The 23,951-nt window shown below is 42.9% G+C and overlaps 1 protein-coding gene and 1 long non-coding RNA gene across 4 annotated transcripts in view; one reads left to right on the forward strand and one right to left on the reverse strand.

The window, feature by feature from the left end:
• The first annotated feature begins 2,043 nt into the window (after positions 1-2,043).
• On the forward strand, positions 2,044-7,501 carry LOC134760709 (uncharacterized). The gene is made up of 3 exons (XR_010138603.1): positions 2,044-3,405; positions 3,895-4,066; positions 4,205-7,501. It is a non-coding gene; the product is annotated as an uncharacterized LOC134760709 (long non-coding RNA).
• Positions 7,502-11,001: 3,500 nt separating this feature from the next.
• Positions 11,002-23,951, reverse strand: part of ZFP14 (ZFP14 zinc finger protein) — a 42,745-nt gene continuing 29,795 nt past the window's right edge. For 2 of the 3 annotated variants that reach the window (XM_054540232.2, XM_054540233.2), the window contains exon 5: positions 11,002-15,803. In XM_054540232.2, coding sequence (XP_054396207.1) covers positions 14,437-15,803 — 1,367 coding nt within the window. In that variant the 3' untranslated portion in view covers positions 11,002-14,436. The remainder of the gene's footprint in view (positions 15,804-23,951) is intronic. The other variant, XR_008516529.2, reaches the window with a different exon arrangement.

Here is a 23,951-nt window from a genome sequence, read left to right on the forward strand (position 1 = left end):
TTTTTAACAAACACCAGGTCACCTGGCTGGAATGAATGGCAGGGCCCCATCTGTTCAGGAATTGGATTGGGATGGGTTCCTCGAACAAGTGGCAGGATGATATCTTGTACCTGTTGGGGAGTCTGTAGGTACTGTAATAAATTCGCTTGTGATATTTCTGCCAATTGGGCATCTCTTAGCTTAGGCAAGATAGGCGGCACCCTCCCATACATGATTTCAAAAGGTGAGAACCTAGCCTAGTAAGGGGTGCAGCTTACTCTAAGTAGGGCTAAAGGAAGGAGACTTACCCAATTTACACCGGTTTTGAAGATTAATTTTGTAAGAGTGTTTTTTAGGGTGCAGTTCATGCGTTCTAACCGCCCAGAGCTCTGGGGTCGATAGGCACAATGGAGCTTCCATTGAATGTTTAACGCCTTACTGACCAACTGAGCTATAGACGAGGTGAAGGCCGGTCCATTATCAGACCCTATGGCAGCAGGCAGCCCATATCGAGGGATGATTTCATTGAGTAAAAACTTAACTACCGTATTGGCAGTTTTGTTTTTGGTAGCAAATGCCTCAGTCCATCCAGAAAAGTTGTCTACCAGTACTAGAAGGTATTTGTACCCAGCCCGGTGTGGTTTTACTTCCGTAAAGTCAATTTTCCACTTTTCTCCTGGTGAGTTTTCTCGGAGACGGTGGCCTGGGCTGGGTTTAGGACCTTGTTTGGCATTTACCTGGGCACAGGTTGTGCACTGGAGAGCTGCTTGATCTGTTAGGCTTTGAAGACGGGGGATCTTAAAACGGCTCCGGAGGAGCTGAGGTAGCTTTGCTCCTCCTAAATGGGTGGTAGACTGTAGGTGACTGATTAAAGTTTTCCCAAGAGTTCAGGGTATGAAGATTCTAGAGTCAGGAAGAATCCACCAACCTTCCTGATTTTTACTGGCTCTGAGATCTGAGGCCAGTTTTCTTCTTCTGTTGAGTAGGCGGGATTGTCAGGCAGATCTGGCTGTGGAAAGGAAACTGTGGGCAGCAAGTTTAGAGGCGTGACTGAAAGTCGCGCTGCATCTTGAGCTGCTGAATCAGCTTTCTGGTTACCACGGGCAACAGCCGTGTTTTCCTTTTGATGTCCTTTACAGTGGAGTACAGCCACCTGCTGAGGTGAGTAGCCTGCGCTCCTGGTAGATGGCTCGATGTACATGCACAGTAGCAAAGGCATACCTGCTGTCAGTGTAAATGTTAATACGTTTATTCTTACCCCATTGGAGAGCCTGAGTGAGGGCGATCAATTCAGCCTTTTGTGCTGAGGTGTTTGCTGGTAAAGCCTGAGCCCACAACACACCTGTCTCCATGGTAACAGCTGCACCGGCCTTTCGTAGTCCCTGCTCAAGGAAGCTGCTACTGTCTGTGAACACGGTGGCATCCACCTTTTCTAGGGGCACATTTTGAAGATCAGGTCAGCCAGTTTCAGTAGTTTCCAACAGTTCCTGACAGTCATGAACAGGAATAGTGGAGTCTGAGTCAGGAAGTAGTGTAGCTGGATTTAAACACCTTGTGGGAGAGAAAGTCAATCGAGGCTGATCTAACTGTAAACTCTGATACTGCAGGATGCTTTATCAGTGGCTTTTTTCAGCTGCCTGAGCTGCTTGTTTTTGTTTTTCAACCTCTTGATTGTCAAAAACCTTTTGGGCTATCTCTAAATGCTGACTGGTATTCATTCCAGCAAAATCCCTCTAGTTTTTCGAGTTTCCTTTTAATATCTGGGGCTGCCTGAGCCACAGATGCCAAATTAAGAGCACAGCTATTTTCGGGGGCTGCCAGGTCAAAAGGGGGGTAAATCCGATAAGCCACCTGGAGGTGCTCTAAAAACGCTCCTGGTGACTCATCGGGCCCCTGGATGACTTCAGTCGCCTTAGACAAGTTTATGGGTTTCCGAGCAGCTCCCTGAATACCCGCGAGGAGATACTGGTGGAAATCGTCCAAAGTTCTCCCTCCACTTGAGAAATTTCGGTCCCAATTAGGTCCCAATTGGGTCTCTAATTCACTATTCCTCTAGCTTCCTCCTCCGGCCTATTGGTTGATGTGAGGTTGTACTTTTTGGCCTCTCTTTGGATACTTTCCCTCTCTTCAGAGGTGAAAAGGGTCAAAAGGAGCTGTTGACAGTCATCCCAGGTGGGCTGATGTGTCCAGAGTACAGACTCCATCAGTAAGGTCAAAGCCTGGGGCTTTTCAGAGAAGGGAGGATTATGGGTTTTCCAATTATACAAGTCAGAAGTAGAAAGAAGGGACATAAACCAAGAAGGGGGCAGAGCACTCATCACCCGGAAGGACTTGTGCGTCTCTCAGTGGTAGCAGAGGGGCTATTTCCTCCCGCCACGGTTGCAATCAAGAGGCAATGGATGACAAGCCTAGAGGGGACGTAGCCGAGGAGACATGGGATGACCCTAAGAGAGTAGGCTGGTTGTAAGGCTGTGGGACTGGGTGAGGGAGACTCTCCTCTTCTTCAGAGGGAGGCAGTACAGGGGGAGCCGAACCGGCTGAGGGTCGAGGCGAAAACACGGTCTGGCTCAGGAGGACCCTGGAGGTAGAATTTGAATGGTGCATGAGTGGAGCCATGGAGGGGGTGCTCCTGACCAAACTCAGCCATTGATCAATGTAGGGAAACTGATCAGGGTGGCCGGGAGTTTCAGTAACAACCCGCCACACAGCTTGAACAATTGTGAGGTTCAGTGACCCTTCAGGGGGCCACCCAACTCCAAACTTTGGCCATTCTACTTCGCAGAGTGTCCAGAGCTTGCCTTTTTTAAGGTGGACTCCATAATCCTCTGAGAAACTGAGAGAAAAATTCTGCAGCATACATTGGAGAAGGCTCCAACACTTACAAACTTACAAGGCCGGGAGGAAGTGTTTCCCTTTTTTTTTTTTTTTTTTTTTGAAGGCAATTTAATAAGATTTGAGCATAGATATCAAACCCAGCACGGACAGAGAAACTCACTCCCTGGGGGGCTGGAGTATCGAAAGAACAGAATCAACATGACCAGAAAGAGTAGAAAGACCACAACAGCTACTACCACTTGCCACATCACTGTAGCTTTAAGATTGTGGGAGGAGGACTAGAGGCCAGCCCGAGATCTCCTTGGTCGGTTGGATCTAGGTGTTCTCCCTCTTCTTCTAGATCTGTACCCTAAATACCTTTTGCGTCTCCACGACTCAAAGGCAAATAGCTCAAACCCAGCTTTTTCTTTTAAGGGTTCAAGGAGTAAGAGCAGAACCAAGTCCTGGAGACGCTGAACTTGCTGTCGCACTGGAAAACGAGATGTGCGGGTGCGCGGCAGGGAGGAGGAAAAGGACCACTCGGATCATTTTTAAGATGGGAGAGTAGTCACAGAGGAACAGAGAATCTAAACGAAGTAAAGCAGTACCGGGGTAGGTTTCCCTACACAGTGTGCTATTTAAGGGCACAGGAAAAGTTACAGAATGACAAAAGAGGGGAGCAAGCAAATCTGCAGGGTGGCTATTTTGAACCCACCACCAGTTTAGTTTAGAGGAGGTCCAATCACTTGGACGTGGGGTATGACAATCTAAATACCCACAACCTTCATGGCGCCAGAAATCCCAATCAGGCGAATGTTTTTTTACACTCATTCCCGTAACAACACCTGACTTGTTTCTGGCAGAAAGCCAGCCTAAATGATTGATGAGAAATTTAACCTCCTGTGACAAAAAATCAGCACTAAGGACCTTGAAGAAGTTCTTACCCAGACGTCTTGGGCAATATCAACTTCCTGACATGCAAAAACCTTGACAACCACTAAACAAGACAATAGACACCGAACAGAACAATAAACATAAAACAGTTGACCCTAGGGCATGTAAATAATTATGACAGTTTCTTTTTTTTTTTTTTTTTTTAAGACAAACAAGGGGAGGGGGTCCCGTGATGGGATCAGTCAGATGCCCGCCTGGCCGCTCCCCCTGAGGGCACTTGTGCTCCTCTTAGCATTGGCAGGCCGGTATAAACCCCCGGCTCAGATCGAGCTATGCCCGATGCTGCCTTAAGCCTTATGAGGTTGCCACGGAACCACAGGTGAGGGCTCACTTGAACTCGGTAGCTTTGGCTGTGGAGCAACAAACTGGAGGACAAGCGCAAGCGCTTGTTCTCCCCCATTCATTCACCATTCACACAGAGTTTATAACAGTTTTTTTTTTCTTTTTTCTTTCCCAGAGATTCTCCAAGAAACCTGAACAAGAGAAAGATTAGAGATAGAAAAAGAGACAGACCGGTCTGCCAGAAGCCAGGACTCAGTCCCCCAGCATCCTGGGATGCGGACTGATTCAAGAGAGGGCCCCCATCAGGGCCACTTCCCTCCCAGACAGAGACACAGAGGCACCTAACAGAAAACCAGGGCTCTACCCTCTAGCATCCTAGAGAAGTGGGCAGTCAAAAGAGGGACACCCTCATCAGGGTCACTTCCCTCTGACCAGAACCAAAGTCAAATCTGACCTACCTGACCCCGGGGTCAGAAGTTGAGGACTCAGAGGTGGAATTTTTGTGGGTACCCACATGGTAGTCAATCCGCAATCCTCCAGAAGATGGTCACTGTTTGGGGACCTGAAAAATTTTTTTTCAGGTGGCGCTCCCCCCTACAAGCTGGCTGTCCTTCCAGGTGAGCACACAGCGGGCCCGGCTCTCGCCCGGTGGCGTTTCTCGCTGGGGCCTCCAAATGTTGTACCTGAGCAAGTTAGAGAAAACGCCACATTTTGAGACGAATTAAGAGTCCATTTATTTAGCTGGCAGCCAACAGATGGCTAACGCTCAAAATTCTCTCCGCCCCGAAGAAGGGGCTAGATTTTCTTTTATACTTTGGTTTAGAAAGGGGGGGGGGGTCTAGTTAAAACAATTTTACAGAGATAAAGTAGGCAAAAAAGTTAAAAGGATAAATGGTTACAGGAAAGTTAATAGTTCCAGGTGCAGGGGCTTTAAGATTATTACAAGGTGATAGACGCGGGGCTTTGGGGCATAATCAATCGGATGAATTCCTGGGAACTGTGGTATAGCTTGCCACAGTATCTTATCAGTTAATTGCACTGTTGGATGTGCTGGGAGTCAGCTTGCACAAGTTAAGTCCTTGAGGAAGGGGCTGCCAGTGAAAGAGACAAAATGGAGTCCATCTGGTGCTCTTAGCTAAGGGAGAGTCAATTCAGGTGGAAACAAGGCTAGGTGATTAAAGGAAAGGGAGAGTCTAAAAACAGGGTTAGTAAAAACCAGGTTGGGCATTACACTACTAAGATATCAAAACCAGGAACTTACTTCCTTTAAAACAATTCCAAACTAACTCGCTGTGCCTTACACAGAAATTTCCCACAAGAAATATGATTTTATGAAGCCTGAGAAGTTGTTGCTGTTAGGACAGACACCAAAACTAAAAATTGGTTTAGTTAGCAACAACAACAAAATGCCATTTTAACTGGCTGTCCTTATCAGAGACAGTCCACTAAATAATACAACTGGCAAAAAGTGAGATTTTTTAAAGGTTGGGGTGCTTTATTATTAACATAACATAAACCAGGAATGTATTTTATTTAATAAACCTCAACCTGCGGGTCACTTCCTCCCTTCCAGGCGTTCTGCAACAAAACACCTGCCTAGAAATCAAAGGGCGTTTTACCCGAGTGGGCTGAAAAAGCCCCGTTTTTACCTTTAATCTCGAGACAATACGGGTCAGAGCTCAGGAAACTACATCAGCGCCAGTGCGAGCGCCCACGAGTCCGGTGGACTGATGAGGAAGGGCCGGGAGGCAGCCTGAGTCCCAGTTCCCGCTGTGGCAATAGCCGATTTCCCACCGCGGACGCTGAAGGCCAGGACTCCAGGCTGCTGACCCTCCAGCGTCCCATGTCCGGCAGGCACGTGGCCGAACAGCCCCAGACTGAGAAATCACACTTCCCACTGTGCACCTGGAGGCCACCTGCAGACCCAGCTTGCGCCAGTCTTCTGGAAACGGCGACCAATGGGAAACGCGATCAGATGTTACTAGGCAGACAGTCCGTTTCCAGGCAACACAGAAAGAAGGAACGCTCTCAGTCAGCCTCAAATAGACGGAGCTTTCAGCCAATGGATGTGCAGGTTCCCTCCACATTAGCCAATAAGAAGTGCTTGGGGCCTACCTGCCTACAAGCACAGCAAAAGTTTTCCTGCGCATTTCTGCGCTGGAATGGCTACCTGTCGCGCCAAATCAAAACTTTACAATCACCCTTGGTGCTGTTTCCTGCACTTTCTTGGAGATTTGCACCAGGCGCTGGAGACCCTCCCACCTGGCTCATGCCCGCCACCCGGTGAACACCAAGACCCAACCTTCTGCACCACCAGTCTCGTTATCAACGAACAGGCTAGTAAATTATTGAAGGGGTGGCCTGCCCCTCCACACCTGTGGGTGTTTCTCCTCAGGTGGAACGAGAGACTGAGAAAAGAAAGAGACACAAAGTATAGAGAAAGAAAAGTGGGCCCAGGGGACCCGCGCTCAGCACAGGGAGGACCTACGCAGACACTGGTCTCTGAGTTCCCTCAGTATTTATTGATCATTATCTCTACCATCTCGCAGAGGGGGATGTGGCAGGACAATAGGGTAATAGTGGGGAGAGGGTCAGCAGGAAAACATGTGAACAAAGGTCTGTGTGTCATAAATAAGTTTAAGGAAAGGTGCTGTGCCTTGACGTGCACTTAATACAAACATCTCGGTGCATTAAAGAGCAGTATTGCCGCTAGTGTGTCTCACCTCCAGCCTTAAGGCTGTTTTCTCCTATCTCAGTAAATAGAACATACAATCGGGTTTTACACCAAGACATTCCATTGCCCATGGGCGAGTAGGAGACAGATGCCTTCCTCTTATCTCAACTGCAAAGAGGCCTTCCTCTTTTACTAATCCTCCTCAGCACAGACCCTTTACGGGTGTCAGGCTGGGGGATGGTCAGGTCTTTCCCTTCCCACGAGGCCATATCTCAGGCTATCACATGGGGAGAAACCTTGGACAATACCTGGCTTTCCTAGGCAGAGGTCCCTGTGGCCTTCCGCAGTGTATTGTGTCCCTGGGTACTTGAGATTAGACAACGGTGATGACTTTTAACAAGCATACTATCTTCAAGCACTTTTTTAACAAAGCATAGCCCTAAATCCATTAAACCTTGAGTCAACAGCACTTGTCTCTGAGAGCACAGGGTTGGGGCTAGGGTTACAGATTAACAGCATCTCAAGGCCGAAGAATTTTTCTTAGTATAGAACAAAATGGAGTCTCTTATGTCTACTTCTTTCTACACAGACACAGTAACAGTCTGATCTCTCTTTCTTTTCCCCACAGAAGAAAGGAAGGAAGGGAGGGAGGAAAAGAAAAAGAAAAAGAAACCTTAAGCATTTTTTACAGATGAGGGTTCTGCTCTCCCTTAGTTCAGCCGTGCTGTGGGGGAAGGGGAAGGAGTGTGGTAAGATGGCAGAGGAGGAAATAAAATATGGATGGCTTCTGCCTTTTCAGTTCTTTTCCTCATTTCCTGGCTTACTGTTCCTGCTTTCTGACTGCTTTGTGGTGAAGCTTCAGAATTGGGGAGAAAAAGAGGCCAGAACTGGTGGCTTATGCCTATAATCCCAGCACTTTGGGAGGTCGAGGCAGGCAGATAACTTGAGGTCAGGTTATAAATGTTTAATACCTAAAATGATCAATACCTGAAAAAAAATTTTTTTTTTTTGAGACGGAGTCTCACTCTGTCACCCAGGCTGGAGTGCAGTGGCGCGACCTTGGCTCACTGCAACCTCTGCCTCCCGGGTTCAAGAGATTCTCCTGCCTCTCCTGAGTAGCTGGGATTACAGGTGCGCACCACCACGCCCGGCTAATTTTTGTATTTTTAGTAGAGATGGGGTTTCACCATGTTGGCCAGGCTGGTCTTGAACTCCTGACCTCAGGTGATCCACCTGCCTTGGCCTCCCAAAGTGCTGGGATTACAGGCATGAGCCACCACACCTGACCGATACTAAACTATTTTAAGAATCCTGAAAAATCAATAAATGAGAATGCCAAAAAAAAAAAAATACAGCAAAGGCATCATTAAAAAGCACAGTAAACACGACTGGCCAATAAACACATATGAAAAGATGCTTGACTCACTTGTAATCAAGGTAATAATTTTTTTTTTTTTTTGAAACCAGGTCTCCAACACTCAGGCTGGAGTGCAGTGGCATAATCACAGCTTACTGCAGCCTCGACTTCCCAGACTCAAGTGATCCGTCCACCTCCGCCTCCCAAGTAGCTGAGACCTGACAGGCACATGCCACCGCACCCAACTAATTTTTGTATTTTTTGTAGAGGAGTTTTGCCATGTTGCCCAGCCTGGTCTCGTACTTCTGGGCTCAAGCAATCCTCCTGCCTTGGCCTTCCAAAGTGCTGGGATTATAGGTGTTAGCCACCGTGCCTGGCCCAGTGTAATAAATATTGAAACTTATAGCAGAGGTAGGGAAATATGAACACTCATATTCAATGATCAAAGGGATTCAAAACTGGAACAATGGTGGAGCCACAATTTGGCAATAAGCCGTGAAGCTGAAAGTGTATACAGCCTATAACGAACAATTTTATTTCTAGGTAATACTTTAGATTCCTGACTCTTTAAGGAAATCAGAAAATACACAAAATGATATTCAATATAGCATCTTTATTACCACAGAAACTCACTTATGTCCTTAATCATTGTTTAATATAATATGTAAGCATGTTTAATACAAACACATCAAAGATCGGGCTGGAATCTTTTCCATTCTATAGAAAAGCACTAACCATCCATTAAAGCAGGTAGCTACTTTCAGAGCATGATGTGAGCTGCAAAAAGTTGCCCTGACTTATGCCCCCTCAACACAACCACTCACCATAATGTCTAAAATTACACCCTTGAAGACATTCATTGTGGTTAGGGTAGCATCTACCAAAGCTGTTCCTATTCCAGATATTCGAACTGAGAATTCCACAATAAATTTGAGATACACGCAGTTAAATAAAAATGTCTTTACTAAATCTTTGACAAACTGATCATGTATATTTTGAATTCCTCAAAAGTAGATTTTTTTTTTTTTTTTTTTTTTTTGAGGCTGAGTTTAACTCTTGTTGCCCAGGTTGGAGTGCAATGGCAAAATCTCGGCTCACTGCAACCTCCATTTCCTGGGTTCAAGCAATTCTCCTGCCTCAGCCTCCCGAGTAGCTGGGATTACAGGCGCACAACACCACGCCCAGCTAATTTTGTATTTTTAGTAGAGACAGGGTTTCACCATGTTGATCAGGCTGGTCTCAAACTCCTGACCTCAAGTGATCTGCTTGCCTTGGCCACCCAAAGTGTTGGGATTACAGGCGTGAGCCACCGTGCCTGGCCAAAAGTAAATGTTTTATGTTTTGCTTCATTTGCCTATTTTCCCAAGAAATCTTTCTTTCAAATACCATCAAGAATTAGTATTCCTTGAAGCAAACTTCTGGAGAATGTTTAATTTAGGGGTCAAACACAGGCCTTCTGGAGGTATTTGGTGCTTGGGAAAAGAAACACTGACCTATTAGCAAAGATAGATTTTGTAATAAATTCTAAATAAACCCAATTGTGAAAAATAGAATCTTCATAATGAAGGTGGTCTAGAATTTGCTTTCAGAAGCTATTTCATCTAAGTTTTATTAGGATTATTTTACCTGTGCAGAATTAATTGGTAAAATCTTTAGGATTATCTATTCCTTAAAGTTTTTATAAGTATCAGATTTTTTACTTAAACAGAGAGTTCACACACACACACACACACTTTTTGTTAATCTATTTGGGTTATACAGTGAGTTAATTGTAAAACATATTCCTTTTGGGGAAAAAATGTAATCCTACATTTTTACTTGTATTGGAATGAATATACATGTTTGTGCATGTGTGCATGTATAGTTTTACCATATTATGTTTATTTATTTATTTTTGAAACAGGGTCTGGCTCTGTCACCCAGGCTGGAGTGCAGTGGCGTGATCTTGGCTCACCGCAACCTCTGCCTCCTGAGTTCAAGCAATTCTCCGGCCTCAGGCTCCCCAGTAGCTTAGATTACAGGTGCCCGCCACCATGACAGGCTAGTTTTTGTATTTTTAGTAGAGATGGGGTTTTGCTCTGTTGGTCAGGCTGGTCTCGAACTCCTGACTTCAAGTGATCCACCCACCTCGGCCTCCCAAAGTGCTGGCATTACAGGTATGAGCCACTGTGCCCGGCCTAGTTTTGCCTTATAATTTTAAAAATCTTCTTGATATAATCTAGAGTTGTGTCTCTTTTGTCATCATTAATACTCTAAATGTATTATCTTTCATTTTCTCTTCCTTGATTATAACTGCCAAAATCTAATCACTATTAACATTGAATCAAGTCTAATATTCTCCATTCTCTTAATTTCTACTTTCTACTGTACTTGGCTGTTCCTTTTTTTTTTTTGACAGACTCTTTCTTTGTTACCCAGGCTGAGTGCAGTGGCGTGATCTCATCTCACCACAACCTCCGCCTCCCGGGTTCAAGTGATTCTCCTGCCTTAGCCTCCCAAGTAGCTGGGATTACAGGCATGCGCCACCATGTCCGGCTAATTTTGTATTTTTAGTAGAGATGGGGTTTCTCAGTGTTGGTTAGGCTGGTCTCAAACTCCCGACCTCAGGTGATCTGCCTGCCATGGCCTCCCAAAGTGCTGGGATTACAGGCATGAGACACCACACCTGGCCACTTGGCTGTTCTTTACTTGGGTTGGTTTTATTTTGTTGTTTCCCTTTTCTTGACGGAAATACTTATTCATTCCCTCAACACATTCATCTGTGTGACAGGCCTGGTGTTGCTGCTGTGGGTAAGTGAAGAAGACGAAGACTGTATCCACAAATAAGATTTCCTTACCACATTACAGGGCATTAATTTCTCACTGAACAGAACTTTGATAATATCTGACAAGGTTAGATGTGCAGGCATCTCACTGTCATTCATTTCTACATAGTCTATAATTTTGGTTTAGATTTTAAACATTTTATTATTGAAATTTCAAACACATACAAAAGTAGAAATATTAGAACAATAAATCTCCATGAACAAACCACTCCACTTAAATTATCAACATGTTGCCAATTTAGTTTCCGGCTCTCTTTGCCAATTATTTTTCTTTTGCTGAAATATTTTAATCCAAATGTGTCTATCTTCATTTCATAGTATGTATCTCTAACACATAGGATCTTTTATTTTTTATAATCACATTGACATAATCCCTAACCAAATTAATATATGTAAACATCATTTAATATTTAGTCCATGTCCACACTTCCCTCACTGTCTCCAAAATGGCTTTTTATGTTTTGTTCAAACCAGGTCCAAGTAATGCCAACGTACTGAATTTAGTTGATATGTCTCTTTAAGTCTCTTTTAATCTGTTAATGGTTGCCCTTCCCCTTGTATTTTCATGCTACCTGTTAGTTGAAGAAATCAGGTAATTTGCTCTGTAGAATTTCACACATTCTGGATCTGTTTGGCTTCTTCCTTGTGGTGCCCTTTATAGCCAGCCCTCCATATGTGCAGATTCAACCAACCTCAAATAGAAAATACTCAAAAAAAAAAAAACCAATAAAAATGAAAATACAATAAAAAATAATGCAAATTGAAAAATACAGTATAACAACTATTTACATAGTATTTACATTGTGTTAGGTATAAGTGATCTAAAGATAATTTAAAGTATACAGGAAGATGTGAGTAGGTAATATGCAAATACATACTATGCCATTTTATACAAGGGACTTGAGCATCCTCAGATTTTACCATCAGTGGAGGATCCTGGAACCAATTCCCCATGGATACCAAGGGATGACCATACACTGTTCATCTAGTCCCTGTCTGCTTTCCGTTCATTATTCCAGTAATAAGGCTTTGTAGATGGTGGTGTGGACTTCCTATTGCATTATGTCAGGAAGTGTGTGTGTTGTCTGATAGACCCATTTTTATTAAGGTTAAAACAGATCAAAGGGTTCAGAGGTGGCCAGCTTGATAGATCCACCATAAAAATCTCGCTATAAAATATTTCACCTATTAGTTGTAATGCCCATTGAAGATCGTGTTTTCTGGACCCATTATTCCATTAAGGTCTAGAAAATGGTGATTTTTCTAATCCTATAATTCCTTCTAGATTTATTAGACTTCTTTATAAAAGAAAAACCCACTAAAAAAAAAAGTTTTGTTTTGAGACAGGGTCTCACTCTGTCACCCAGGCTGGAGTGCAGTGGCACGATCTCAGCTCACTGCAAACTCTGCCTCTTGGGTTCAAGCAATCCTCCCACCTGAGCCTGGGACTACAGGTGTGTGCCACCATGCCTGGCTAATTTTTGTATTTTTAGTACAGACAGGGTTTCACCATGTTGACCAGGTTGGTCTCAAACTCCTGGCCTCAAGTGATCCACCTACCTTGTCCTCCCAAAGTGCTGGGATTACAGGTGTGAGCCCCTGTGCCAGGCCAAATCCATTTGAATTTGATGAACTTCTGGTGACCCTGAAATTTGGTTCACATGGGAAAAGGAAACTCAGTGACAATTTTTCCTCTGATTTATTGATTTCAAGAATAATGAGTTGGGCTGGGTGTGGTGGCTCATGCCTGTAACCCCAGCACCTTTGGAGGCCAAGAAGGGAGGATCACTTGAGCCCAGAAGTTCAAGACCAGCCTGGGCAACATAGTGAGACCCTTTCTCTAAAAAAAAAAAAAAAAAATTTAGATGGGAGAATCACTTGAGCCCAGGAGCAATGGTACAGTGAACTATGCTTGTGCCACTGTACTCCAGCCTGGAGGACAAAGTGACACCCTGTCTCAAAAAAAAAAAATTATAAATTGGTGCTCTAGCATCTTTCATAGGTTACCGAATTATGCAGCCACAATCAAGGAAACTATCAAATTATTGGTGGGATCACATCAAAAACTCAACTTGAAACAACTCCTATTGGTTGAAGATATGCCATTTTGAGCATCAAAAAGTATACTGACTTATAGAATGATGTTTTGTTTCTTTCCCACAGGAGTTTTATACACACACATAAATATACACAACAATATTAAATTCCTAGGTGGTTAATTTCTTTTAAGCCACATTTTTGATAGTTTCTAATTAATTTTAAACTGCGGTCAGACAACAGGGATTGTAAGCCTTTTCCTTTTTGCAATTATGGGAAAATCATTTCCTATTTCCCTCTAATTCTTCAACAGCTGTATTACTAGTGACCTCACATTCAAGAAATTCATTTTTGGCATGAAATTTCTAATGCAGCTCAAGTGCTGAAGAACTTCCTACATTCACTACAATCTAAATTTTACCTAGAATAAATTATGTTTAATAATTTCTGAGAGGTGACAGGAGGCATTTCTACATTTATTATGTCTACAGATCTTCCTTTTATGTGAATTCACTAATACTAATGACAATAATAATAATTATAGATAATATTTACAGAATACATGCTATATGACTGTGATTCCTCCAAGTATTAACTACTTACTCCTTGCAACAATCCTATTCCACAGTGTGGCAGGCTGACTCTAAACAGGCCCCCCAATGGTCCTGTCTCCAGGACTTATTCACACTCTTGTATCATCCCCTTCTCTTGAGTGTGGGCTATCCTAGTAACTTACTTCTACCAGTAGAAGGTGAGGGAATGTTACTTCCATGATTAGATTATACAAGATGGTAACTTCCATCATGCTAGCAGACTCTCCTCCCTTTTGGCTTGCATGCCTTGATGAAGCAAGCAGCCATGTTGATGAGGCTATTGTGGCCAGGAACTGCAGTCAGCATTCAGCCAACAGCCAGCTAGAAACTGAGAATCTCAATGCAACAGGCCTCACGGAAATACATTTGGGTAACAACTATGTTAGTCTAGATGTGGATCCTTCCCCAGTTGAGCCTTCAGATGAGACCTCAGCCCTGGCTGAAATCTGTAGCCTTGCAAGAGACCCTGAAGCAGAGGACCCAACTAAGTCATGCCTATACTCCTGATCCAAATTATAAGATATAATTGTATGTTATTTTATGCTACTAAGTTTGTGGTAATTTATTACACAGCAATAAATAACTAATACATATAAGTACTATTATTACCATTTTACAAGTCAGCAAAATGAGGCACAGAAGCTTAGTATCTTGTCCAATAAATCAAACTGGTAATCAAGTGGAGAAAGGGAGGTAATGACAGATAAGGCTAAAGATTTTCCTACATTCATTACATTATTCTCTCATAGGAATTTGCTGAAGATAAACCACGTTTAAATGGTGTTGGAAGGCTTTTAAATCAACATATTCTTTCTCTAATATAAAATTTATTATGCTTGGAATTGAGCATGAAACACATTTTCTCAAAAATGAATTTTCTGATGTTCTGTAACATCATATACATTTGAAGGCTTTCTTCTATTAAATTCCATTATGAATCTTCTGATGTTGAGTAAGGTGTGAATGCTGTCTAAAGGCCTTCTTACACTCCTTACACTTGTAGGGCTTCTCACCAGTATGAATTCTCTGGTGTTGAGTAAGAAATGAATAAAGTCTAAAAGCCTTACCACATTCCTTACATTCATAAGGTTTCTCACCAGTGTGAATACTCTGATGTTGGGTAAGTTGTGAGAGCAGTCTAAAAGGTTTTCTACATTCCTTACATTCATAAGGTTTCTCACCAGTGTGAATACTTTGATGCTGAGTAAGTTGTGAGAGCAGTCTAAAGGCCTTTCCACACTCTTCACATTCATAGGGTCTCTCACCAATATGAATGCTCTGGTGTGAAATAAGCTGTGAGTAACTACTAAAGGTCTTCCAACATTCCATACATTCATAGGGTTTCTCACGAGTATGTATTCTCTGATGGCGAACTAGTTGTTGTCTTAATCTAAAAGTCTTCCCACATTCCTTACATTCGTAGGGTTTCTCACCAGTATGAATACTCTGATGAACAGTAAGTTGTTGGCATATTCTAAAAGCCTTTCCACATTCCTTACATTCATAGGGTTTCTCACCAAAATGAATTTTCTGATGTACTCTAAGGTCTGGACCACATACAAAGGCTTTCCCACATTCCTTACATTCATAGAGCTTTTCAGCAGTATGAAGTCTCTGATGGCGTGTAAGGTGTGTACACTGTCTAAAGGTCTTTCCACAGTCCTTACATTCATAGGGTTTCTCACCAGTGTGAATTCTCTGATGTCGAGCCAGTTGCTGATGTACTCTAAAGGCCTTTCCACATTCCTTACATTCATAGGGTTTTTCACCCGTATGAAGTCTCTGATGTTGAGTAAGTTCTTGGAGCACTGTAAAGGCCTTCCCACACTCCTTACATTCATAGGGTTTCTCACCAGTGTGAAGTTTGTGATGTCGAATAAGATGTGCACGCTGTCTAAAGGCCTGCCCACATTCCTTACACTTATAAGGTTTCTCACCAGTATGAATTCTCAGGTGTTGACTAAGTGTTGAGCGACGAATAAAGGTCTTTCTACACTCCTTACACTCATACACCTTTTCTCCATTATGAACGATCTGATACTCAGTAAGAAAATTGTGCCTTTTGTAAGTGGTCATTTTTTCAGAGGTAATTTTCACTTGCCCAAAATATCCCTCTTGTTGTTCCTTTTCCCCCTCAATCTTGCTTTTGCATTCCCAATCATTCCTAAAAATGGAACCCTGAAGGCTATAGCTTTTAATTCTTTCCATTATATCCCACTGAAATGAATATATTTCATAAATGTCCTTTTCTGGAGATAAAGTATTGGTCCTGTATCTGGACTCCAAATCTGAAAGAAAACAAGAAAGAAAATACATACTGTTTTCCTGTTCCAGAAAGAAAAAACAAACAAAAAAACCACTTCTATAGAGAAATAAAAGGCACCTAAAATAATGCCTGTTACAAGTTGAATGGATTAGACAGTTCTCAAACATAGACATTTCTGCCACAGTCTTACGTATGTGTACCTAAAAAACCTTATCTTCTACAAAAGTACACACTAAAAATTACTGTGTTCAGAAGAAAAATAGGCCCGGAGCAGGACCACTTAATTCTATGCTTTTTTTTTTTTTTTTTGAGACACAGTCTTGCTCTGTCACCCAGGCTGGAGTGCAGTGGCACAATCTCGGCTCACTGCAACCTCCGCCCCCCGGGTTCAAGCAATTCTCCTGCCTCAGCCCTCCTAGTAGCTGGGATTACAGGCACACACCCCCAAGCCCCGCTAATATTTTTATGTGTATTTTTCGTAGACACAGGGTTTTACCATGTTGGCCAGACTGGTCTCGAACTCCTGACCTCAGGTGATCTGCCCGCCTCAGCCTTCCAAAGTGCTGGGATTACAGGTGTGAGCCACCATGCCCAGCTAATTCTATGCATCTTTAATCAGTAGAACACTAACAAATAAAATAGTTGACATCTAAAGGGATAAGGCAAAAGACAGCTCAGCATGGCTAAAATCCACTTCATGTGTATTAAAATGCACAAAAATAAAGAGGCAATGCTAGACTTCAGGTCCTGAGACACTGCACAGAAAATAAAGCCCGGAGCCAGTGAGGACATCATTAAGGTGGGAGTAAAGTAAAGTGCAGCCTGTCTTTAGATAAGAGGCCACGCAAGGTTGATGGTACATTCCTCTCGGGAGGGAGCCCTGGCTGCAGACATTGATTATTAATTTTCTTAAAACAGGGGTGAAAGGGCTCCTGATAATAAAGCATCATGTAGAAGGCCTTTGTCTTTCCTACTGAACATTATAAATATACCTCCACTAAGCTAGCTCCACTGGACTAGGAAAATTACTCATGAGCCAATCATCTTCTACATTATACACAATTCTTTTGTCACTATTTTGCTAATGTGTACCATGGGACAGATTGCACTCTCATCATTTTGAAAAAGGGAAACACAGCAAATAAAGAGTCCAGGAGTGCAGGAAGGGCTGGTGATTAGGAAAGCAAGTCAAAGCAGTGAAGCCCTGTTTTAAGTGTGGATAAGAATCACCTAGAGATTTGTTTAAACTATGCAGAGGTGTTTTTAACTGACTGAAACCATCTATAGGACAAAGTCCTCGGCAAGTAATTGTTTTGTTCTTGTTTATATTCTCCAAGAAATTATTGGGATGCTGATCAATATTTGAGTCTCTCTATTTCAATGTTTTCAATGCTATCTCTTTACCATTAGAATAAAATATAAATACCTGAGCATAAATAATAAAGCTGCTGCTTGTCAACAAATCTCTTCTCCCATTTATTCTCTCTGTTCATAGCACACTGGCCTCTTTCAACGCACAAAATGCCCCACAACTGTTCCAAATAAATAGGACTCTTCACAGGCTGCTCCTTCTTTGAGGAATCCTCTGACACTGCATGGTTGGCTGGTTTTCATTCTCAGCCTCAAATCAAAATCACTTCTTCACAAAGGCTAGTCCTGCTGGCCCTATTTAAGTCTATGCACTTTACGCTTGTCTTACTCCATTTTCTGTTGCTTATAACGAAGTATCTGAAAATGGATAATTTATCAAGAAAAGGAATGTATTATTATTATTTCTACTCTACTCTGACAGATTAAGGAGTTTCTTAACAATTATGGGGGCTGAGAACTCCAAAGTTGAGGGACTGCATCTGGTGAGGGCCTTCTTGCTGGTGAGGACCCTGCAGAGTCCCAAGGCAGTGCACAGACCATCAATGGGTAATGGGGGCTGAGTGTGCTAGCTCAGGTGTCTCTTTTGCTTCTTACGAAGCCATGTGTCCCACTCCCATAATAACTCATTAATCCATTAAGCCATGAAAGCCCTTGTGACCCATTCACCCCTCATAGGTCCCACCCATTGGGGATTAAGTTTCAACATGAGTTTTGGAGGAGACAAACATTCAAACCATAGCAACACTCTATCTTAGCATATCTCAGCACACTCTTCTTTTTTTTTTTTTTTTTTTTTTTTTTTGAGATGGAGTTTCTTGTTGCCCAGGCTGGAGTGCAATGGTACAATCTCAGCTCACTGCAACCTCTCCCTCCTGGGTTCAAGTAATTCTCCTGCCTCAACCTCCCAAGTAGCTGGGATTACAGGCACCCACCACCAGGCTCGGCTAATTTTTCTGTATTTTTAGTAGAGACAGGGTTTCACCATGTTGGCCAGGCTGGTCTCGAACTCCTGACCTCAGATGATCTGCCCGCTTCAGCCTCCCAAAGTTCTGGGATTACAGCGTGAGACACTGCGCCTGGCCATGCACATTCTTTTTCATATTTATAACACTTTCTCCAATTTTTTAATAATATGTTTATTAATTTTCTCATATTATTCTGTTAGTTTAGTTAATCTGTTAGTTAAGTGTTATCCTTGAATTACCCCCAGGGCAGAAACAATCTCTATTGTCACCATTAATAAACAAATCCCAAATACATAATAGATATTACCAGTTTAATTCTCATAATTATATAATCATTAATTAATATGTATATCTGCCTCTAATCTTTATACCAGAGGTCCCCAACCCCCAGGCCACAGACCAGTCCATGGTCTGTTGGGAACCGGGCTGCACAGCAGAAGGTGAGCAGCAGGTGAGCGAGCATGACCGCCTGAGCTTGGCCTCCTGTCAGATCAGCGGTGACTTTAGATTCTCATAGGACCGTGAACCTTATTGTGAACTGTGTATGGGAGGGATCTAGGTTGCACACTCCTTATGAGAATCTAATGCCTGATTATCTGAGGTGGAACAGTTTCATCCCAAAACCACCTACCATTTTCTCCTGCCCCAGTCCATGGAAACATTGTCTTCCACAAAGCCGGTCCCTGGTGTCAAAAAGGTAGGGACTGCTATTTTATACCATATTGTAATGATTTACTTATCTCTGCTAGAATTTATACTATGACTTATCAATGCTACACTTACTCAAACTTTTGTTGGCTGGGCACTGTGGCTCACACCTATAATCCCAGCACTTTGGGAGGCCGAGGGGGCAGATCACCTGAGGTCGGGAGTTCGAGAACAGCCTGACCCACTTGGAGAGAAACCCCATCTCTACTAAAAATACAAAATTAGCTGAGCGTGGTGGCAAATGCCTGTAATCTTAGCTACTCGGGAGGCTGAGGCAGGAAAATTGCTTGAATCCGGGAGGTGGAGGTTGGGGTGAGCCAAGATTGTGCCATTGCACTCCAGTGTGGGCAACAAGAGTGAAACTCCATCTCAAACAAAACAAAACTTTTGTTCCTTTATATCCTTCCCATGTGTGGTCCTATCCATTCCCATGTAGCCAACGCAACTAAAGTATTTTTTTTTTCAATCATGCTAACATTGAAAGGCTTATGAAATCCTGAGCAAAAAGTCATGGTAAATGGCAAGTACAGCAGAATGACTATCAAAAATGGAAGGGCATCTGGGGTCACCTGAATGCAACAGAGTAAAAATAAAGGCTATGTTGGATGTGGGCTCGAAGATCATGATCCAGATGGGGTACTTTCATGAAGAAAATCTAAAATGCTGAATGAAGTAAGCAAAGACATGGGTTGAGATGGTATAGGAAAGGAGGAGAATTTTTTTCTGTGACTACAGTATAAATGTGTAAAACTGGTGAAATGACCCAAAGAATAGTTTGTGATCACTGTGAGACAAAATAGGAAAAAACAAAATCATGAAACCAAAAGACATCTTCACTTCAGATTTTAAAACTCTTTCCTAAATATAGAACAGTAATATTGAAAAATACTACATTATAGAGAACCTATGAAATATAGCTACAGATCTTAGAAGAAATTTTATAGACACATTTAAATTCTTAGAGCAATAGAAATGAAGGAAAATATATGAGTATCCCACTCAAAAGTTAGAAAAAGAACAACAAAGTATACTGAGGAACAAAGAATGAAGAAAATAGATTAAAATGAAAGCAGAATTTCATTAATTAGATAACAGAAATGAAAGACATATAAAAAATCCAGGTTGGCCAGGCACGATGACTCATGCCTGTAAACCCAGCACTTTGGGAGGCTGAGGCCGGAGGATTGTTTGAGTCCAGGAGTTCAAGACCAGTCTGGGCAACATGGCAAAACCCTATCTCTACAAAAAATTAGTCAGGCATGGTGGTGCTTGCTTATAGTCCCAGCTACTCGGAAGGCTGAGGGAAAGAGGATCGTCTGAGCTCGGGAGGCGGACATTGCAATGAGCCATGATTATGCCACTGCCTGGGTGACAGAGCGACAACCTGTCTCAAAACAAACAAACAAAAAACCCAGGTTGTTTGGAAAACAGAAACAAAACAAAAAACAAAAACAAAAACAATCAGTGGAACATAACCAATGGCTAAGATAATAAGAGAAAAAGGAAAGCATTCAAAAAAATGGCCACTAGCTATTCAGTGACAACTCCCCATAGAGCTCTCATTTTTTTTTTTTTTTTTTTTTTTTTTTTTTGAGACAGAGTCTCGCTCTGTCGACAGGCTGGAGTGTAGTGGCGCAGTCTCAGCTCACTGCAACCTCCGCCTCCCGGGTTCAAGTGATCCTCCTGCCTTAGCCTCCCGAGTAGGTGGGACTACAGGCGTGTGCTACCATGCCCAGCTAATTTTTTGTATTTTTAGTAGAAACAGGGTTTCACCATGTTGGCCAGGATGGTCTTGATCTCTTGACCTCGTGATCCACCTGCCTCAGCCTCCCAAAGTGCTGGAATTACAGGTGTGAGCCACTGCACCCAGCCGCTCTCACATTTTTTGTACATCTTGTTGGCAGAAGCACTACCTACCTTTGTTCTGGGATATCTTTTCAAGAATGTTTCTATACTATAACTAACAGCCTTGCAAGGTAGAGATAACATCTCTCTCTGATCAATATGCAGGTTCGCTTGCTTGTTCAGGATAATAAAGGTAATGTCTCCTTCCAAGCTAAGGCTACGTACACTTATTGCCCATGATGAATGATTTGGGTTAAGCTCAGTGTTCCTTTTCTATAAGGCAGCTCACTGCATGCTCAGGAACTATCTAGACCCATCCATATCAGCCTCATGGGACCTGCAGGCAAGGAGGAACTTGCAGGCAAGGAGGAACTTGCAGGCAAGGAGGAACTTGCAGGCAAGGCTGTGCTGAGAGCAATCAAATCCTTTGTCTTTGACTGAGAGCATGTGTTTCCTGCCAGCATCCATGACACTACAGCAAGCTAACTTGTCAGCTTGCAAGTAGGGTGACGTTGTAGAAATAATATAGTTCTTGGCACACGTAAATAACTAACAAAACAGAATATTTTGAAAATTATAAGGGACTACTATGACAACCGAGGCTAATTACTAACAAAGTATAGAAAAAGTATTCAAGGCTGGGCACAATGGCTCATGTCTGTAATCCCAGCACTTTCGGAGGCCGAGGAGGGTGGATTGCTTGAAGTCAGGAGTTCGAGACCAGCCTGGCCAATATAGTGAAACCTCGTCTCTACTAAAACTACAAAAATTAGCCAGGTGTGATGGCAGGTGCCTACAGTCCCAGTTACTCGGGAGGCTGGGGCAGGAAATCACTTGAACCCAGGAGGCAGAGGTTGCAATGAGCCGAGATCACGCCACTGCACTCCAGGCTGGGTGACAGAGCAAGGATCCATCTCAAAAAAAAAAAAAAAGAAAAGAAAGAAAGAAAAAGAAAAAGTAATCAAAGACCCACTCCAAAAATTATTTTGAAGATTATCAAAACTTGAGAAAGCACTCAATTATATTTAAAGTGGCCCAGAACATTTTATAAAACCTAATACTCCAAGTTAATCTTTGAGTATAAAAATGAAATCAGGCTGTGCGCAGTGGCTCACACCTGTCATTCCAGCACTTTGGGAGGCCAAGGCGGGCAGATCACCTGAGGTCGGGAGTTTGAGACCAGCCTGGCCAACATGGTGAAACTCTGTCGTACTAAAAATACAAAAATTAGCTGGGTGTGGTGGTGCATGCCTGTAACCCCAGCTACTCGGGAGGCTGAGGCAGGAGAATCACTTGAACCCGGGAGGTGGAGGTTGAGGTGAGCCAATATCATGTTACTGCACTCCAGCCTGGGCAACAGAGTGAGGAAAAAAAAAAAGTCTTCTTTCTCTTTGCCCACACATATTCCCTTTGAAAAGTTAATTTCTAATGGCTTTCTTTGGTCACCAGATAGTCACCTAGAATAGGCAAAGCTTACAGAACAGAAAAATAAGTAGTTGGATGCCATGTAATAATACTACAGGGATTTGAATTAAGGATTGACATTTCATTTTAAATGAAATTGTGTAACTGGCTTTTAAGTACATTTTAAAAGGATTGGGTAGGTACTTGGGTCAATACTTCTGTTTGAGGTGTTCAAGCCACAAATATACAAATACATAGCTATCACTGATAAACCTGGGAAGCTGACCCCTTTAGTCTAGGTTGGCCTTCATGAGATCAGAATGCCCAGCTCCTGTGTATCAGGGTAACACCAGCTGACTCCCTGATATGGAGGTTCTGAAGGATGTCTCACCAGGACAGTCAGGGAGGTCAGGATTTCGTCTGTTTGTTTGTTTGGAGAAGAAGTCTCACTCTGTCGCCCAGGCTGGAGTGCAGTGGCGCAATCTTGGCTCACTGCAACCTCCACCTCCTGGATTCAAGCGATTCTCCTGCCTCAGCCTCCCAAGTAGCTGGGATTACAGGTATGCACCACCACGCCCCGCTAATTTTTGTATTTTTAGTAGAGACAGGGTTTCACCATGTTAACCAGGCTGATCTCGAACTCCAGAGTCAGGATTTGACCCCACCTGTGCTGCAACCTTCTGGGACCTCCTGTAGGAAGTGCTGTACCTGCTTTGGAAGAAGCAGTTCTCAGAGGAAATAACACCAACTGGTTCCTCCCCAAGAGATCCCAGAAACAAGAGGTGGAACTTAAGCTGGCTTGTATTTTTTTAATCAAGGCTCTGACTCTGTATCTCAGTGGAAAATTCTATTCAAGAAGAAGAGGAGGGCCCCCAGCACTTTGGGAGGCTGAGGTGGGCAGATCACCTGAGGTCAGGAGTTCGAGACCAGCCTGGCCACCGTGGCGAAACCCAGTCTCTACTAAAAATACAAAAAATTTGCCAGGTGTGGTGTCACATGCCTGTAGTTCCAGCTACTCAGGAGGCTGAGGCAGGAGGATCACTTGAACCCAGGAGGCGGAGGTTTCAGTGAGCTGAGATTACGCCATTGCATTCCAGCCTGGGCTATAAGAGGGGAACTCTGTCTCAAAAAAAAAAAAAAAAAAAGGAAGAACATAATTTCTTCTCTAGAACTAAAAAAATTCATATTTTCTCAGAATAATATACCAGTTTAATTAATAATTTCTTTAACGCCCTTTGAAAATGTGAACTTACAGGCTGGGCACAGTGGCTCACGCCTGTAATCCCAGCACTTTGGGAGGCTGAGGTGGGTAGATCACCTGAGCTCAGGAGTTTGAGACTAGCCTGGGCAACATGGCAAAACCCCATCTCTACTAAACATACAAAAAATTAGCCAGGCGTGGTGGTGTGCACCTATAATCCAGCTACTCGGGAGGCTGAGGCAGGAGGATCACTTGAACCTCAGGAGGTGGAGGCTGCAGTGAACCAAGATGGTGCTACTGCACTCCAGCCTGGGTCGCAGAGCAAGACTCTGTCTTAAAAAAAATATATATATATATATATATAAAAAATATATATACATATATAATATATATAATATATACATATATAATATATATCATACATAAACATATATAATATATATAATATATATAATATAAATACAAATGTTAAAATGAAAATTAAAAATCTAACGGATAGCTTTAACAACAGGTTAGACTTAGCACAAGAGAAGACTAGTGAATAGAGACATGGCTTTGAAGACGATATCAAGGTTGAAAGGAATAAAAAAGAACAATAGATAGGCTGGGCGGTGGCTCATGCCTGTAATCCCAGCACTTTGGGAGGCTAAGGCGGGTGGATTGCTTTGAACTCAAA

Source organism: Pongo abelii, chromosome 20, assembly GCF_028885655.2.
Source record: "Pongo abelii isolate AG06213 chromosome 20, NHGRI_mPonAbe1-v2.0_pri, whole genome shotgun sequence".
Lineage (NCBI taxonomy): Eukaryota > Metazoa > Chordata > Mammalia > Primates > Hominidae > Pongo > Pongo abelii.